A 19,376-nucleotide genomic window follows, 5' to 3' on the forward strand; every position below is an offset into this window, starting at 1 on the left:
ATAGGAACATTATAGATGTCTGTCATTTTAGAAACTTATTGTGCTAGAGGATAACATTCTCTTAATATGCAGCAGCTATGGAGAATACTAGATTGTCTTCAAGGTGCTGCTATTAATGTATAAATAATTGCATTTATGAACACAATGGATAAAACAATTAAAATTCATTACTTTTTGAAATGATATTTAGGATAAACAATCATTTCCTTATTATAAGCTTTTCTCTGCCCTTTAAATCAAATTGTGTGTGTTTTTGTCTTAGTTTTACACTTAGAGTTGAATGAGGTAAATTATGCAGAAGTGAACAGGTGCTTCCATCTTCACCTTTAAAATATCTTTCAAACCAATCTTTAAATCAAATGTTAATTCTACTTAAGAATTTTAATTCTAATTAAGAAAAGAGGATTCAAAAGACAAATACTATAATGAAACAACAGAAAAGCAAATAAACATACCTGGTCCTTTTCAAGTGTAAGTATCTGATAGCCAGTTGTTCTACTACATATTAGCTTCCCACTACTATCAAAAGAGGCCAAACGTAATCTAGGATACAAAAACCACAAATAAAAAAACAAAGGATTTTTTAAAACTACAGATTAAACAAGCCCCCTCTCATTTTAATATTAATTTTTCTTTCATAGTTTCTGTTAAGTCTTTTATGTTTGATGAAAGACTTTAAAGTCTTTTCAAACTATAAACTGATTCCATTTAGATTTACAAGCTTGTGCTGTTATACACATGAGATATTAAAATAATTTATAAATGTCTTTTTATTGTGGTACTATATACATAAAATTTACCATTTTAACCATTTTTAAGTGTACAGTTCTTGGCATTAAATATATTCACATTGTTCTGTAATTATTATCACCATCCATCTCCAGAACTTTTTCATCTGCCCCACCTGACACTCTACTCAGTAAACACGAATTCTCCATTTCCCCCGAGCTCAACCACTGACACCACCATCCGACTTTCTTGTCTACTCTGGGTACCTCGTGTACAAATCATATAGTATTTGTACTTTTGTGACTGGCTTATTTCACTTATCATAATGTCCTCAAGGTTCATGTTGTAGTATTTGTCAAGATCTCCTTCCACTTTAATGCTGAATAATATTCCATTGTAGACAGATACCACATTTTGCTTATCCATTCCACCTTTTGGCTATTGTGCATAACGCTGTTATAAAAATGAGTGTACAAAATATCTATCTGTTCAAGTTCCTGCTTTCAAATCTTTTGGGTAAATAACCAGAAGAGGAATTGCTGGATCATATGTTTAATTTTTGAGGAAATGCCATATTATTTTCCACAAGAGATGCCTCATTTTACATTCCCACCAGCAATGCTCAAAGGTCCAGTTTCTCCACATCCTCACAAACACTTGTCTTGTTTTTGATAGTAGCCATCATAATGGATGTGAGGTGGTATCTCCTTGTGTTTCTGACTTGCATTCCCTGATGATTAGTGATATTGAGCATCTTCTCATGTGCTTATTGACCTTTTGTATATCTTCTGTGGAGAAATGTTTAAGACCTTCGCCCACTTTTTAATCTGGTGGGGTGTTTTTGTTGGTGGTGTTGTTCGTGGAGTTTTAGGAAATTTCTATATATTTTGGGTATTAATTCCTTATCAGATATATGGTTAGCATATATTTTTTCCCGTTCTGTGGGTTGCTTTTTTGTTGATAATGTCCTTTGATGAAGAGTTTTTAATTTTGATGAAATCCAATTTATCTTTTTCTTTTTCTGCCTGTGCTCTGGTGTCATATTTTAGAAATCACTGCCAAATCCAATGTCAAGAAGCTTTCCCCATATATGTTTTCTTCCAACAGTTATTTTATAGTTTTAGTTCTTATGTTTAGGTCTTTGGTCTATTTTGTATTAATTTTTGTATGCAGTATAAAGTATAAATATGACTTTAAAAAACATGTTTTATTAGGTTTTCCAATTTGTCAGCACCCTTTCCGGAAAAATACTGCCAGCTCAACTATTAGGCAAAGTTAGACATAAATTCTACAGAAAGTGAAGGATAATAAATACCAGACGTGTTTTCCTGGAAATGTACCTCGCTGTATTTCCAGTTTGGACCTTTGACTTGCTAAGAATAACAGCAAGACAACAGCTTCAAGCCCAGTATCAATCCTGCATCACTCACATTCCAGCCTATTCTTTCTCCCTGACAGAACTACATCTAGATCTTATGGTTTTCATTAACACATTCCATGAGAATGGAGCCCTATCATTTCCTTGCAAGACCATATATACATATGGTCTTGATATATATATATATATGTGTATCTATATATATATATATATACACACACACACATACATACACACACACACATATATACACATACATACATACATATATACATACGTATATGTATATGGTATCTTAACAAAGTTCTATTGTTGATGTAAATTATCCAGGGTTTTATTTCACTTCTTCTGGAGTGAGTGGAATGGGATGGGGAAACTCAACCTACCTAAATGCTATGCTCCTTCGAGGTTGTAAACTGACAGATCCACTACATGGCTGATTCAGTGTATTGCGTTTGAAAATGATGTATCGATTGGTGTAAGTTACAAGCAGGTCAAAGCCAAAGTTAAAACCTGTCCATCTCCAGCAGTACTAAGAAATACAAAAGAGAAAGATTTACTTCAGTTTATTATGCTAACAAATCAAAGATCAAACAAATGTCTTTTTTCCCTTTAACTCATTCCATATATTTCTCTCACATGAGTCCCTACTTTTTGTCAGTGCTTTTCCCTTAAAGCTTACCACACAGAACATCTGTGAATATATATACATAAAGGTTTACCACACAGGAATAGTATACATCAAAGCCAGAATAGCAGCCTTTATGATCATTATTCCTTAAGATACTTTCCTACTATTGCCTCTTTATGATCTGTTTCATTATATATTCACACTGTACTTCTATAATAAGTAATATGGCTTTTCACTGCCACTCTAAGTAGGTATATCTTAGGGAATTAGGAGACTAGATGGAGGTAATTAAGAACCCATTAAAAATATACCTTGCTTCAAAAAGACTCTAAAATATCTTAAGTAACTAACCAACAGATACACAACTGAGGTATTTTAAGTACCATCACGAGGTTCACAAGTTTGTTGATTCTATCACCTAATAGTGAGAGACTATTAGATGGTGTGGTACAGTGAAGTCAAGTTAGGGCTTCAAGTGTTTGGTTGGCACTCTGAATTACAACGCTAATTCAGTAGTTCATTGATATGTATTGAGCACATATTAAGTGCCAGATACGCTCTAGGCATTGAAAAAATAGCAGTAATTAAGTTTCTGCCCTAGGAGATTGTGTATTTTAATATGTGTACATGTTTGTGTGAAAAGGAGATGAATAATACACATGGAATGGACTGAAAGAGCAGGGAACAGAACAGAACTCCAAGAGAGGGGGAACAGGGTAGAGCAGTGGCGGCTAGCAGGGGGGGAGCCTGCTTGTTCAGACAGGTGGTCAGGGAAAGTCTAAGGAGATGCTAGGGGAGTGGAGTCCTGAGTCAACTAAGGAGTGGACCGGGTGGCTATCTGGGGAAGAGTGACTTAGACCAAGAGAACAGCAAGTTCAAGGCTCTGGAGGTAAAAACACGCTTAACATACCTGAGGAACAGAAAGAAGGGCTACGTGGCTAGGGCAATAACTGAGGGGGACAGAAGCTGGAGATGAGCTCAGAGAATCAGGGCACAGAAAATGCAGGGCCTAGTAGTCCATAGTAAGGAAAAGTCTGGATTTCTTCTAAGTGTGGGATGAGGTTAATGGGAACGTTTAGTGAAGGAAGTGACATGATCTAACTAGTGTTTTAAAAAGATGACTTTGGCTGTTGTGCAGAAAATAGAATGTAAAGGAGCAAGAATGAAAATCGGGGGAGCAGTTATGAGGCTACTACAAAAGCCCAAGCAAGAGGTAATGGTGGCTTGGACTTGGGTGTTAGTGGTAGACATGTGAAGAATATATTTTGAAGGTAGTGCCTGGAGGAATTTCTTGTGGATACCAGGTACAGTATGAAAGAAAGAAGAATCCAAAGTTTGGAACTCACGCAATGGATGAACAGAGGAGCCATTTATGGGTTGGAGAATATTTGGGAAGGAGGAAGTTCGAGGATGAAAAATCAGAGTTCAGCTTGGGACTTTTATATTTGAGATACTATTAGGATCCTAAGAAAGATGTCAAGACTGTAGGTAGATATATGAATCTGGAGTTAGGAGTCATTAGTGTAAAGTTATGGGACTACGTGAGATCACTTAGCAGTGAGCATACAGAGGGAAGAAGTCCAAGTACTGAGCCCTTAGTCACACCAACATTTGTCAAGAAAGGGGAGAAGGATCTAGCAAAGATTTAGAAGGAACAGCCAATGAAGTAGGAAGAAAATTAGCACAGTATGCTGTCCTGGAAGTCAAAAGGAAAATATCTCCAAGGAGTGAGTGAACAGATATGTCATGTTGCCAAGAGCTTTCTGAAGACTAAAGACTACTTGCTTTGGCAATGTGGAAATCACTGGTGACAGTGGCACAGCAGTTTCGCTGGAATTTGCTGGGGTTAAATGAACTGGAGTGGATTCAAGAAAGCATCAGAAAACAGGATGTATAGACAACAAATACAGGCAACTTTTTCAGTAAGTTTTACTTCAAAGGGGTGCAGAGAAATGGAATGGTAGTTAGAGAGGAATGTGGGGTCAGGGAATAGTTTAAGATGGATGATGCGTGCTGTATCATGTTATACGCTAAATAAGAATGATCTATTAGAGGAGAAAAACTGAGGACGCAGGAGAGAGAGGGGATAACTGTAGGAACCAAGCTTTTGAACAGGTGAGAAGGGATGGAGTCCACAAGGGGATGGACTGGGATAGAAGCAGACAATTCATCCATTCCAGTAAGAGGAAAAGCACAGCACACAGTTCCACATGCAGAGAGATTGGCAGAAGTGTTGATGGAAGGATGTACAGATTCCCTTCCTATTGCTTTTATTTTCCAAATGAAGAAAGAAGCAAGACCATCATATAAGAATGAGGGTGGTAGCATTGCCCTTTTGAGAAGGTATGAGAGTTACTCAAAGAGTGAGAAGATACATTCACTAGGGAAATGTAGGAGGATCGCCATGCAACACTAAAGACCTGCTTACAGTTAACAGTTACGAATACGACGAAATCATCTTGGGTATGGTGTTTTCTTTAGTCACATTCATCTGTTTGGAAACAGGCATGGAGTGCCTGGAAAGTTGGGATTTAACAAGAATTGGGATTTAACCAGGTAAGTTTGACAAGAGTGAAAAAAGGAGAAAGGGAAGTTAAGAGTGTAAGCCAGAGTCCAATTTTAAGATGGAACACAGAATACGTCAAGTAAAGAAAGGAGTAGGGATATAGTAAGAGGGTGATGGGGAAAAAAGTAATATGAACAATGTACTATACATTCCAGTGGAGTTAATAAGCTTTTGGAGCCAGGAGAGTGCTAGAAAGATAATAGGAGGTAAAGTCTGAAAATGGTATGCTTGAATGGAGATTTTGAAAGGGGTGTATTAATGTGATGCAAAAATTGAGGATATACTCATAAGAAATGGGTGCCTGAGGGTAGAGCATGAGATCAAAAGGGAAGAAAGGTCAGGGAACAGAGATACTGAAATCACCAAGACGATAACAAGAGTAGTGATGAGACAGTGAGTTCAGTGAACGACAGCCACAGTGAGGGTAGTGAGTGGTGTCATAGAAGTATGTGCTTCACAAGAGCTGCGGGTCAGTTACGCTCGGGGGAGGGACAAGGTATGGGAGCAGCAACAAGGAGGAAGAACATCTGTCATAATGATGAAAGCAAACATAAAATAATTAACTTTTAAAAATTAAAAATTTGAAATGAGGGAAAATTTGGGAGAAAAATAACTAAATGGTTATCTACATTAGGCCTAATTTTTTTTAAAGATGATAAGTATAATTAGTTAGGGTGGAGTTTTTAAAAATGTAGTTCATGTTCTATTAGTGGTTTGTGAAATCAATTTAATGAGTCACAATCAGCTTTTTAAAAAAATTAAATAGAAAATAGAATCTTTGGACACAGCAGCAGTATTGATTATAATACTTTTGTTTCACATTTATATTGGGTGGTAATGAAAAAACAATTCTTAATATGGGTAGCAATCAAAGGGTTTCAATGTCTTTGACTTAGGGTAATTGTAAAATAGAAAAAATTACTTTTAAGATTATGCAATAGCTCCTATATAACTTATCTTAATTTCAGGATTGCTGAGGGGATACCCTTCTCATATCACTTAAAGGGACCCAAAAAGTTCACCACTTTAATGCAAGGCTGAATAATCAATCAACACTGAGCATGTAACTCCTTGTCCAGGAGATCATGGTACAGTAACTGTATCAAAAAAGCTCTTCTGAGGTAGGACAGGTGTCATGATTGTAACTGCAAGTGTATTTTGCACCAATAGTACAATTGTATGAGAATATTAAGCGTCACAAGCCATACTTACTTCACCATCTTTGGCAAGCTTTCTACCACACCTCATGCTATTTCCCTCTACTTCTTCTTTATTGATTTCCTGAGGCCTAGAAATATACATAAAACATGAAATCTCATAGAAAATAGGAAACTATTAATTGAAAAAGAATTGAGTTAAAAAGAACAGAAAGACATGCTACTAGATTTAAAACTAAACTTTTTGTGGTATAGATAAAAATAAGATCACATTGATTAAATACAGACCTCACTTTAGTAGCCCTGCAGGAGTGAGCAGTTGTTTACTAACTATGGATAGGGCATTTCAGTAGGGGTAATATGATTACATACTACTGAAAACAAGAAAACCACGTATTCTAACTCAGTCTCTTAGGTGAGACTCTATATTAAACTCAATAAGGATACAGATGAGAATTAAAAAATGAAGAACATCCAACATTTAAAAACTGAATATACACAAGAAGTAGGATGACTAATAAAATGCATTATACACTACAAAATGCTTCAAATATGAATTCCGTTAATTAACTTTCATTTTTAAGTTTTTGATTTATTATTTCTGTTTCAACCATCTTACTGTATTTCTACACAGTAAGTATGCTGTGAATGTATTTAGAAAAAGATGGGATATACATTATAAATAAAGTGAAACTAAGAACCCTGGATAATTTCATAATCATTATCATGAGTTTTCAGCATTTTCCTACAATCACTGGAATAAACACAACTAGGCAGTTTTTTAGGGAGTTGTTTGGTATATGAAAATGGTTAAAAGAGATCAGGGGCAATAAAATTAAACTTCTTAAGGTCTCTTCTATATCTCAGATGGATTACCTCTAAATGCTGCCTATACCAAGGAGCTAGCATCAAGATAAAATAATAAATGTGGAAGTATTTCTACAAGAAAGAACAGATCATTTTCTTTCCCTTAAAATGAAGGAGGTACATAAATATATTACAGGGCTTCCATATGCTTTTGGGGACGGCATCTGTAACCAGATGCTGTTAATTCATTTTAGACTCAAAAGTCTTCAAAAAAACCTATTAATCAGAATTTGACACTACTACCACAAATAAGAAAATTAGTTTTACCTATACATAAAATGGAAATCATACTTTATGAAAGCATTATTCCAAGTAATATTTTAATACATTAAAAGAAAATCCTAACACTAGGTGAAACAATATGCATTACTCAATTTCACTAATATAGCAAATGACAATTCAAACATGCCATTATAATTATACCAATTGATCAGAAAAATAAATATCTACAAGATTGATAATGTTATAGAAATATAAAAATTAAGGCTGATCACACGATCTTCTCTACTTCAACAGCTTTTGATTTTTCAATATAATGGATGCATTTAAAAAATTCATACCAAAGGTTTCTTTTTTTCCTAATGAACAATATGATGTAACATACTTACCCCATCTCACTGTCTTGTTCTGCCCGGAGCATAGCAAGCCACTGCTGTTTATACACGGAAAACAGCCATTCTAAAATGTAAAAATAAATATAATAAGAATAATCATAAGAAACACGGAATATAAAGGATTTCAAATTTTTAAGATGATATGATAAAATTGTTACTATTTCTAAATTCAAGTTTAAAATAGCAATAAAGCCAGTAGTTTATATTTTACAAATATACTGTAACAATATAGCTTAATGATTTTCAAAATGGTAAATATCATCTTGCTTTGCCTTAAGATAGATTCTACTTAGATTATATACATTTAAATTAGAATTTAAATCTTTAGTTAAAAGTATATTCTTGCACTAATAGTTTCCCTTTCATAATTCACATTAATTTTCATTTGTGAGAAACATACCTAAATATTTCAGTTTTTACAAAAACTTTAACAGAAAACTGACTAATAGATTATTCCTTTATTAAATCATCTAAAAATAACTAATTAATGGGAAATAAACCATCTCTAAATTGTCAGATGAATTATGCACACTCATTTTGGCATACTGGATTAAGATGATTATTATTAAAGAGAAAAGAATTTAATTTAAATTATTCTAAATGGAATAAAAATTATAATTATACATATTTTCCTTTAATAATAAGCATAATTTTTCCACAAAACAAGTCTGTGTAAGCTGAAATTTTAATTATTTTAGATAAAAACATATATATAAAAAATATAAGCAGAATCGGCTTAGTGCCGTATTTCTTTTCCTGTTCTGATTCCCAACCAAAATGATAGTTTTTCCAGTTTTTAAGTGATCAATCTTTACCTAAAGGAAGGGGGAAACCCTCGTGTAATTAAAATCTGGTTTTCACTTCATAAGTCTCTATGTAATAAAGGTATACAGATGACTTGCACCGACTTATTGGTATCTTTCCTCAAAACCTATAAATACATCTTGACTGTTCCTTTCCTCCAACATAATATTCTTGCTATTATAAGGAATAACTGCCAAATATATTTGTCTTCAGTAGGTAAAAACTAGTAGCAAAGTTTATGTGACTCAGTTGACATACTACATATTGTGTCTCTTATTTGCAAATCATTCAGATTTTTTAAATTCTGTTTTATTATATGTATATATACTTTTAAAAAGCGGATCCATTTCATTAAAACTATTTCTCAATTCACTAATGGTTACGCTTGCAGTTTGAAATTCACTGAGCTAGATAGAATATCGCTTTTCACGATTCATTTATAAAATTGGAATGAAAGGTTTACACACATATATTCTCAAATATCATCTATGATAATATCCCATGAAAATGATTTAAAATTTAAGTTCCAAAACTGAATAATCTCCTTTAAAACCAAAAGTATTTTAACAAGTTAAAAACATGGGTACATATTTTTGTCCCTCTTTTCCTGCCTTAATCTAAAAGAGTAAAAAGTTATACTACAAATCTTTCTGGTCACTGGTAGTTCAGTCAGTAGCAGCAGCCCAAAAATAAGTCAACAGAACACTAGTTCAAAAGCAATGTTGATGCTGACAGCTAATACATAGGGGGGGAAAAAGATCCTACTCCTATACTGGGCAGGGTGTTTTAACTGATGAAAAGCTCTCTAGAGAGAGAAAAAAAATAGTATCTTCTAGGCGAGCTAAATAAATGGAAGGAAGAAATGAAGTTATGAGAGTTTGCTGACCCTGGTTCCCGAGCACATACAGAAAAGTGTGGGAGGAATGGGACAAGACAGGTCAGAGGTTATCAAGGGGGAGGGAAGTATAACTGAGAGTATGGAATAAAGTAGACTTAATGATCTGACCTAAGAGAACTCTAATTCCTTGACATAATGGAGTGCAACTGTGCTTAACACAACTGAATCCTAAAATAGAATGTTTCTATACAAAGTCCTGATTTAACTTGGAATTAAACATATTTCTAAAATTTTTGACATCAAAATGGATGTACTAAAACTCCCCAGAATGCATAACTTTGAATAATGTTTATATATGACTGGCACTATTTCTAAAAAAAATGATCATTGTATTTTAGCTAAGTAATCAAAATTATTTTAATTTATTTCAAATTTAGGATACATTGCTATTGAGAGCACACACCAATCTATCTTGATCATGAGTTATGTGGCCACTTTTTGCCACCCTCCCAAACAGCCTGGGAAATAATTTTAATTTATATTCTGCTTTTGAAACTATAACTTTTACTTGGATATATAGCAAAACCTATTTATCCATTTATATGTGTAACATGGGATATACTAACATAAAAAAAAGCCGTCTCTGTAATTTTAAGTTAGAAAAAAAAACAGCTGAAATCTGGTCAGCTATAGGATCTAAATTCTTTTCAATTTTATACTGAATACTAAAATGTTTCAGACTAAAAATGCTTCTATCCATCTCTCATTACAAAAATACAAAAGCTTATCCACTTGAATCACAGACACACCTAAAGTACTTCAGAATAGACTTTTTTAAACCTCTTTCAAAATTCATTTCTAAAGAGTCTTAAAAAGTATGATTAGAATGTAATTGGCCTTGGCACCTAATATCACACCATTGCTAGGGCCTGGTGTATAACACATACTAAAACTACTGTAGAACTGCTATATTATAGGGAATATAATCCTCAGAGAAATTGTGTCTTTAAAAAATAAACTCACAACCATGCAAATATAATACAAATCCTCTCATCTTGGCTCTCTAAAATTAATAGTATAAAAATGATTTATATAAAATTAACAGAAAAATAGTGCCTATAAACCTGCTAAAGTGATTTTGTAAAAATGCGTTACTTTCAAATATACCAGAAATGTTAATTCTAGGTTTGCTTTCAATTCAATACCTTTCTAAATAAGTACACAGATTACAAGAACAATTTAAATCTATAAACACACAACTATATTAAAAATTGAGGTATCAAAATAATTACAACTTTTCAGATAAATCGATAACTCTAATTACTATTTACAAATTTACAAATAAATCTTCAAACAGAATTCTATTTTATATTTCTTATAAGCATATATAGTACTAAACTGAATCTTATACAAGCACTAGAAATTTAACTTAGAAAAATTAAATTAGTAATTATTTAAAAAATTTTAAATTATAACTAGCGAAGATATTACATTTGCTTTGACATGGGGTTTAAGAGTAGAGTAAGAAAAAAGAAAAGTAAATTTAAGGAGTATTAATTGAAAAAGCAGCTATAACCTTTAAATAATACTATAAAAGTCATTTTTAAAAGTCTGGTCCAAAATAGTGTACTGGTTAATCAAATTAAAGAACACCCATATTACAGAAAACTACATAGCTATTTAAATATAGAGAATATTTAATGATATGGGCAAATGCCCAAAATATATAATGTGAACACAGAAAATTACCTATACAGTATGACTTATTAGGTTGGTGCAAAAGTAATTGTGGTTTTTGTAATTATTTTTGACCTTTTAAACTGCAATTACTTTTGCACCAACCTAATATCTTTGGTATAGAAATGTATACCTTCTTGGGATTAAGGATAATTTCTATTTATTAATCTTTTCTATGATGTATATTCTATGATAATCAGAAAGATATTACTTAAAATCATAATCTCATCATGTTCTCTTACCTGAAGGTACTAGAGAATCTTGTTCAATAATTCTTGCAGAGGCCAAATCACTGATAATATACTGTAACCTTAAATGTCTGAATACCGACACAAATGGTTTTCCTTGCTCAGTTTCAAGGAAGGTCACACCTTCAAAATCTGTAAAAAATAGTTTAAATTAAATAGCCATTCTTTTCAAATCTATTAATTTATTTTATTCTTAAATGTTTTTATGGGCAGGGATACACACACATACACACACACCCCTATTAGAATACAAATAAGCTAATTTCAAAGTTTTCAAGGATTTTATCAACCTTAGTTGTGTTAGTTGTGTGGATAAAAACTTGGGGAGATTTAGAAAAAAGCCCTAGGAGATTAACTTTGGAGCTTACAGTGCAGCAAGGTGGGAAAGGAATGCTTGAGGAGGATAGTTAGGATTATGGTGTCTCTCCAGAATCCCCTCTCCAAGGCAATGAATGAACACTCCAGTGGAACTCAAGAGCCCAAATGCCTCACTCAAGGGTCTTTGCAAGACACACAGGTCATAGAATGTCTCTTGGGATTCTTCGAACTTATGTTTCAGTTACATGTGATGAACACTTGCCAATTCATTAATTCTCTATTAAAATACTTTAAAGACATTGTAGCCATGGATTTGCAACACATAGGTAGTATTTATTATTAAAATAATTCACGTTTAAGAAGTATATAAATTTTTTCTTTTAGGGAGAATTTAAGGTTATTTCTATAGATACTTACTCCCAGTTGCATTCCAGTGTGCCTTCATGAGTGGGAGGGAAAGGTCTAGAGTTAACTGCTGTCAAACAGGGCCTCATGCATAAGCCCTAGTCTGTTTCTATTAAACCAGACCCATCCATGGGAGTGTACTAAGCCCTGTTGCAATTAAGGACTGGGAGAAACAAGCTGTGCGTTGCGATGGAAGACTATCGTGTCTCAAACTATGCTATGGAACACAGGTTTGCTGTGAACCAGAAAGGAGGTGTTCCCCACTAAAATAATTTTTTCTTGAAAACTGCAAAAAGACAGTCAAGTTAATGACAAGAATTTTCACAATTTTCAAATTTTTATCCCAAACATTTTTTGTATTCCTTTGGCACCTGCCGGCAAACAAAGGAAGAAAGTAGTAAACTCATTTTAAAAATTAATAATTAACTTTGTTTACTTATATAACAGGCATGGAACTGTGGATTTACATGTCTTACCGTTTTTTGTTTTTTTTTTTTTAGTGATAACGTTAGTTCTACTTCATATGTTGAATTAAATGTGCCAACTTCATGGGGATGTACTAGGAATACCATTATGTTCTTATCATAGGTGCTTAGGTGCTTATCTTAGGTACTCCATCACATGAACTCAAGTTATAAAAATCTAATTCTAGATTGTCTCATAGAAATCTGGAAATTATCCCATGAAGCCTTTTTTTCAAGGGCATAGAAGAGATTGATTAATTTACTTTGGTAAGGATTCATGGAATTTTAAAAAATGCATTTTAAAGATTCTAGCTGACCAAAATGTGGCCATACTAATTGCACTGGCCAAATTCAATAGCAATCTATACATAAGATTGCAAAAAAATGTCTAAATTTCTATTTTTTCTTGTAGTCCTGATCCATATATATCTGAAAAGTCTAATAATTAAGAAAACCTAAGAGAAATAAACCAAAATATAATGGATGAGGGGACCATAAGTGATTTTTCTGTCCTATTTCTTGAGTATGCATTATCTTTATAATTTTAAAGCTATGGGAAATGACCTCAAAAGAAGAGCATTAGACATATATTTTGCTTTCTGCAATAAATGTCTCCCTGAAAAGTTATCTTAAACTGTATACTTTTACACTAATAAGGCCGGGGAAGAGAGCCTACAATGAGAAAACCAGAAGTGGACCAACAGCTTCTTCTCTGTTTCTGCCACTTAGGCTACAGAATCATTTCTCTCTTGATGGATTCCTGTGGTACGCATCACTCTGGAGCTCAAAAAAGCATAAGTTAATGTCAACGTTTACCTAACATCTACTGTTTCTGTTGAGTCCCTTTGTCTTTTTAGCTTCTCCACCTACCTTTATCTCTTTCAGATTTTATCTCTCTCCTTCTGCTTGTTTAAATTTTCTTCTCTGATCCCTAATTTCTCTGACCCCTCTTTAATTACCATAATGTAACACTAAAACATAATTTAAAACATAAGTTTAGTATTTTGTTCCTTTAGTAAATCAAGTTAGATTTATTGATATGGTCCTTTACATGTTTTTGATTCATGAACTTGATAGAAAAATAATTTATCTGGCTCTAAGCTAAGAAATCTCATTACATAAAATAATTCTACAAAATTTATTTAAACAAGACACAAAGAGCACACTAAATTTAAAATATATATTCATTAAAAGACACCTTTAAGGGGCCGGCCCGGTGGCTCAGGCGGTTAGAGCTCAATGCTCCTAACTCCAAAGGCTGCGGGTTCGATTCCCACATGGGCCAGTGGGCTCTCAACCACAAGGTTGCCCATTCAACTCCTCGAGTCCCGCAAGGGATGGTGGGCAGCGCCCCGTGCAACTAAGATTGAGCAGGGCACCTTGAGCTGAGCTGCCTCCCGGATGGCTCAATTGGTTGGAGCACCAGCTCTCAACCACAAGGTTGCCCATTCAACAACTTGAGTCCCGCAAGGGATGGTGGGCAGCGCCCTCTGCAACTAAGATTGAACATGGCACCTTGAGCTGAGCTGCCGCTGAGCTCCCAGATGGCTCAGTTGGTTGGAGCGCATCCTCTCAACCACAAGGTTGCGGGTTCAACTCCCCCAAGGGATGGTGGGCTGCGCCCCCTGCAACTAGCAACGACAATAGCAACTGGACCTGGAGCTGAGCTGCGCCCTCCACAACTAAGACTGAAAGGACAATAAATTGACTTGGAAAAAACGCCTGGAAGTATACACTGTTCCCCAATAAGGTACTGTTCCCCTTAAACAAAAGAGACACTTTTAAGAAAGTAAAAAAAGATAACGTACAAACTGAAGATAAGTGCCACACATTTATGACAAAGGATTGGTTCTCAAGAATATATAAAGAATGCCTACAAATCACTAAGAAAAGACAAATACACTATTAAAATAGGAAAATGATCTGAACAGACATTTCACAGAAGAGGAACTATATGGCCAATAAACATAAAGAGCTGTTCAATCATTTTTATCTTAAGGAAATGAAAATCAAGACCACAATATGAAATACTTCAATAACAATTAAAGCAAAATGATACACTCTCCAGGGGTGTGCTGAAGCTGGCTAGAACTGGTTCACAGGAGTTAATGGTATGTTTTCTTCCCAACTCTGCATTTAGTGATATCATCTTGGTAGCTTGAAATCAGCCATGTTGGGAGAATTTGTAAAATGGAAATTTAAAAAAATGCTACAAACCAGGGATTATTTTTTCAGAGATCCAGTTTACCAGCACACCCCTTACATTAAGGGGTATGTCAAGACATACAAGCACAATGCAATAACATTATTTTTTTTAAAACAAGGAAATAATAAATTCAAAATTCAAGACAGTGGTTGGAGAAAGAAGGACACAAAAGAAAAGAAGCACACGAGTAGACTGAAGTTATTAATGATCTAGTACTTGAAGATTAATTTCTGGAGGTTCAATGTATTATTAAAAATAAACAAAAAAGGTAGCCAAGCATGGACCAAAAATGACAGTTAACTAGGAAAATCATGAACTAAGGATTGTGATTTATCTACTTCCTTGCACTTGAGGGGCATTAAAACTTTTTTCTGTATCTGTTTTAGCAAAGTAAAAACATAAATATATTGCATGCTCCACCTTTGTCTAGTAAGAAAGATCTATGGCAGTTGATCTTAACCAATTTTAGATCAGACTTTCCTGGGAATCTCATGAAAGGTATGGAAGCTCCCTCCTAGTACCCTCAAATGCAACACACACAGACACAAAATTTTGCATACACTTTTAGGGGTTAGTGACACACCAAAGCCTGTTCATAGCTCCCCCAAACCCCCATGTTAAGAACTGCTGCCTGAAACACAGGGTTTAATTTGTTGGAGGAAAATTCAGTGTTGTCTAACAAAAGACAAATGCTATCACTAAGATCTGTCAGATAAAAATGGGAAAAATAGTAATTTGGGGGATCAATATATAGTGTTCGTTCAAGGAATAATAATTCAGTAAATACTAAGCAAGGCATTTTTCTTATCTAGCCTCAATTTTCTTAGTGTAAATGAGGAGCTGAATTAGATAATTTCTAAGGTACTCTCCAGCTCTAAAATTCTCTAGGTCTATAAATAAGTCAGGGCCTGATTTTAATAAATTTCAATTAAAAAAAAAACAAATGAACAAGTTCTCAATAAAATTTTCAGGCATACCTTTTCTCTTCTTAGAAAACCAAACATCTGTTTCAGTCAAAAGCTGTTTTAAAGATCCATTCCAAGAAGGCACAAGTTGAAGGAACATCCACTAGGTTAAAAAGTAAATAAGGAAAAAAACACACCAAGATTATATCTTATTATGATTTTACATTTTCAAACTGCTGCCACCTTAAAACAAAATACCTAAATAACTTAATTTTCATTACAAGCAATTGAAAGAAGTAGAACTATTAAATGACATGCTTACAAGATTTAAATTAATCATGGCATTAATTGTTGTTCAATGATAAAAACTAGGTGACCATGTGATAAGGAATAAACTAATCCTTGAAAGTATTTATGGTCTCAAACACACTGTAGTTACACTATTAAAAGGTAAAGGTTTAATATGTATACATAGCAATTTTATACTAATTTATTCTACTCACCAGTGAACTCAATTTCACTATACACTATGTGAGATTATAAAAGGAAGAAATTAAATAAGGGAAAAAGGAGTTCCTTACTGTCTTATTGCTGTTGAGCCAGTATAGAGAGAAGTATAGAGAGCCAGTATAGATAAGAAGAAGAGCACGGACTTTTAAATCCTGACCCTGCTACTTAATAGCTAGGCAAATTACCTGATTTCTCTGGGCCTTAATTTCGTCCTTTGTTTAAGGAGCATGATAATGTCTACCTCATATGGTAGGAGTAAAACAATATGTGTAATGTACTTTGAATAGTGCTTGGCACACACTAAGCATTTATCATTGCTGGCATAAAAGCAGTTCCAACAATAGAAAACAATGAATGCTACCAGTGGCTCAGAGCTAGTAATGAGCTGCCTACTACTCCTTTAATGATCAGATAAGCCAGTTACTAAACTTCCTTGAAGAAAAATAGTACGAGAATCACATCTTACCATAAAAACAAACAACTACAATGATACACTAGAAGGTGTCTCAATCTCAGGTTTCACTACTGTGTTAAATGCAGACTCCATGCTGGGTAGAAAAAGTTAAAGGCAAAATTATGAAGTGGGAAAAGCAAGAGATTAGGACTGATAATACCTGGGTTGTGCCCAAGTCTGCCACTTAGTAACTGTAAGAATGTTAAGTCTTAGTATCTATAGAATAATAATAATTACTATTATTAAAAAGTTAAAAATGACAAAAAAAGAGTAGTAGTCATTTTGTCTCTTCAGAGAGTTGTTAAAATTACATTTAAAATGTTGAAACCTTTTAAAAGGATGACATAAAACATATGCCTGAAGTGCACATAAAGTTTTTAAAAGAAGAATTTCAACGTTTTCTAGAAAAAGTACATGTGAAAATTTCCTCCGATAGCCATGAATTCAACTAAAGTTCAACTTTGAAAAACATTTATTTATTTTTCAATAACAGTTGACATTCAATGTTATTTTATATTAATTAGTTTCAGGTGTACAGCGTAGTGGTTACATTGATATAATTAATAAAGTGATACCTGTCCCTCAATTAGTCTAGTACCCACTTGGCACTATACAGTTACTACAATATTACTGACTATATTCCCTATGCTGTACTTTACATCCCCATGACTATTTTGTAACTACCAATTTGTATTTCTTAATCCCTTCTCCCTTTTCACCCTGAAAACATTTCTGAAAACCATATATTACTGACCCTTGAACAACATGGGTTTGAACTGTGCAGTTCTACTTATACATGGACTTCTTTCAGTAAGTATTGTAAATGTTATTTTTTCTTCCTTATGATTTTCTTCACATTTTTTCTCTAGATTACTTCACTATAAGAATACAGAATTCACGTAACATACAACATGCGTGTTAATTGACTGCATGTTATCAGTCAGGTGTCTGGTCAACAGTAGGCTATTAGTAGTTACTAGGAGTTAAGTTTTTATGGAGTCCAATTTTTAACTGAGGGGGTGGTTTCTGTGCCTCTAACCCCTGAGTTGTTCAAGAGTCAACTGTAAAACATTTAACATTTCTGATTATGTAAATAACATAACATGTTTGTTGTTGAAAACAAATCTGGGGAAAAACAGAAATGTATTCCTAGGAAAGAACAATATTAAAGAATAATATTAAAATCACTCATGATACCAAATGACTAAATGTAAAGACTACTTAACATTTTGGCATATTTCCTTTTACTTTTCTTATATTTATAATCATTCCCTTATCACTGGACACTAGCTCTTTCCAGTTTTTCACTATTGTAATCAATACTGAGGTGATATCCTTACACACATGTTATGTCATGTTATGTTATGTCAATACCTTTTTAAGAGCTGTGTATACATCCATCTCCACTTGCATCACAAATAAGTTAGATGAACCAATGAGCTGTTTCATAACATTTATACTAGAAAAAATAAAATAGAGGTAGTGAGTTTATCTTCATGCACAGGCTAAAAGAGTCTGGTGGAACTGAAAACTGTATCTTTCTTATCCAAAGAAATGTGGAATTAAAAATTACATCAGTCTTTTTGCCCAAGACAAAGAATCTTAGAATACAACTTATTTGAACACATGGATCATTTAGATAGTGTGTTATGAAAGGTCTTTTTTTGTACTGATAGGAAAACGAAGAGCTTCGACCTGCTAATTAATCAAGTTAAAGCAAGGTCCCCAAATAAGATAACGTTTAGTATTCTCTGATAAAATGGCAGCCTTCCCTTTTCCTTCCTCCTCATTCAATGTTTAAAAAAAAAAAAACTTGTCAAAATTCATTGAAATAGCTGTATATTCAAAGTAACCTTTCAACTCTAGACTTAAGAGAACTGCTTAGTCATAAAATGTGTTTTTATTATTATTAAAGAGAGTAAGATCAAGAAATACGTGTTAGGTTAAATTTGGAGTAAAAATGTACCAACAGTTGTTTTCCTCCCCGCCTCCCTTTTTCTTTCTTTCCTTTAAGTCAAAAAAAGCCAGAAGAGCATCTGCATTTTAAAGATGACCAGTATGATCTATCTTCCTTTTGAAAAAGCTCAATGAAAAATTATAAAAGAAAAAAATTAAAGTGTTTCTAATGATTTTCAAACCACATATACTGCAGAGCTTTGTTTATGCTATGACATCACTAAGTAATGATTTTTTTGGTAGAATAATGCCTCTCAAACTTTCCTACCAAAGAACCTCTTAAGGGCAGAGAAAAGGAAAGATCCAGGAATCCAGGAGGTGGTCCAGCCATAAAAATAACATTTATATTAATTCTTGTATGTTATTTTGAAAGGTCAAAAAAATTTGAAATTTCTCTATTCCATAATGTATTTAAACGTACATGTGTTTAACTCTCTCAGTTCCCATGCCACCCTATCTCCCGAACCCCAATCAGTAAAAATTGACATCCCCGGAAGCTATGCAACATAAACTCTTTGGCTTTGTACATTTCCATTGGAATGTCACTTACTACTAGGGACATTTGTACCCTTGTCTCAGAAGCACCACT

General features: G+C 33.7%; 1 protein-coding gene across 1 annotated transcript in view; it reads right to left on the reverse strand.

Moving 5' to 3' along the window:
- GMCL1 (germ cell-less 1, spermatogenesis associated) overlaps nucleotides 1–19,376 on the reverse strand; it is a 39,396-nt gene that overhangs the window by 6,786 nt on the left and 13,234 nt on the right. The window contains exons 7-13 of the mRNA XM_081069283.1: nucleotides 18,206–18,290; nucleotides 15,940–16,030; nucleotides 11,564–11,701; nucleotides 7,937–8,006; nucleotides 6,517–6,592; nucleotides 2,494–2,639; nucleotides 456–543 (exon numbers count right to left, since the gene is read on the reverse strand). Coding sequence (XP_080925409.1) covers nucleotides 456–543; nucleotides 2,494–2,639; nucleotides 6,517–6,592; nucleotides 7,937–8,006; nucleotides 11,564–11,701; nucleotides 15,940–16,030; nucleotides 18,206–18,290 — 694 coding nt within the window. The remainder of the gene's footprint in view (nucleotides 1–455; nucleotides 544–2,493; nucleotides 2,640–6,516; nucleotides 6,593–7,936; nucleotides 8,007–11,563; nucleotides 11,702–15,939; nucleotides 16,031–18,205; nucleotides 18,291–19,376) is intronic.

Source organism: Rhinolophus hipposideros (genome assembly GCF_964194185.1).
Source record: "Rhinolophus hipposideros genome assembly, chromosome: 12".
NCBI classification, from domain to species: domain Eukaryota; kingdom Metazoa; phylum Chordata; class Mammalia; order Chiroptera; family Rhinolophidae; genus Rhinolophus; species Rhinolophus hipposideros.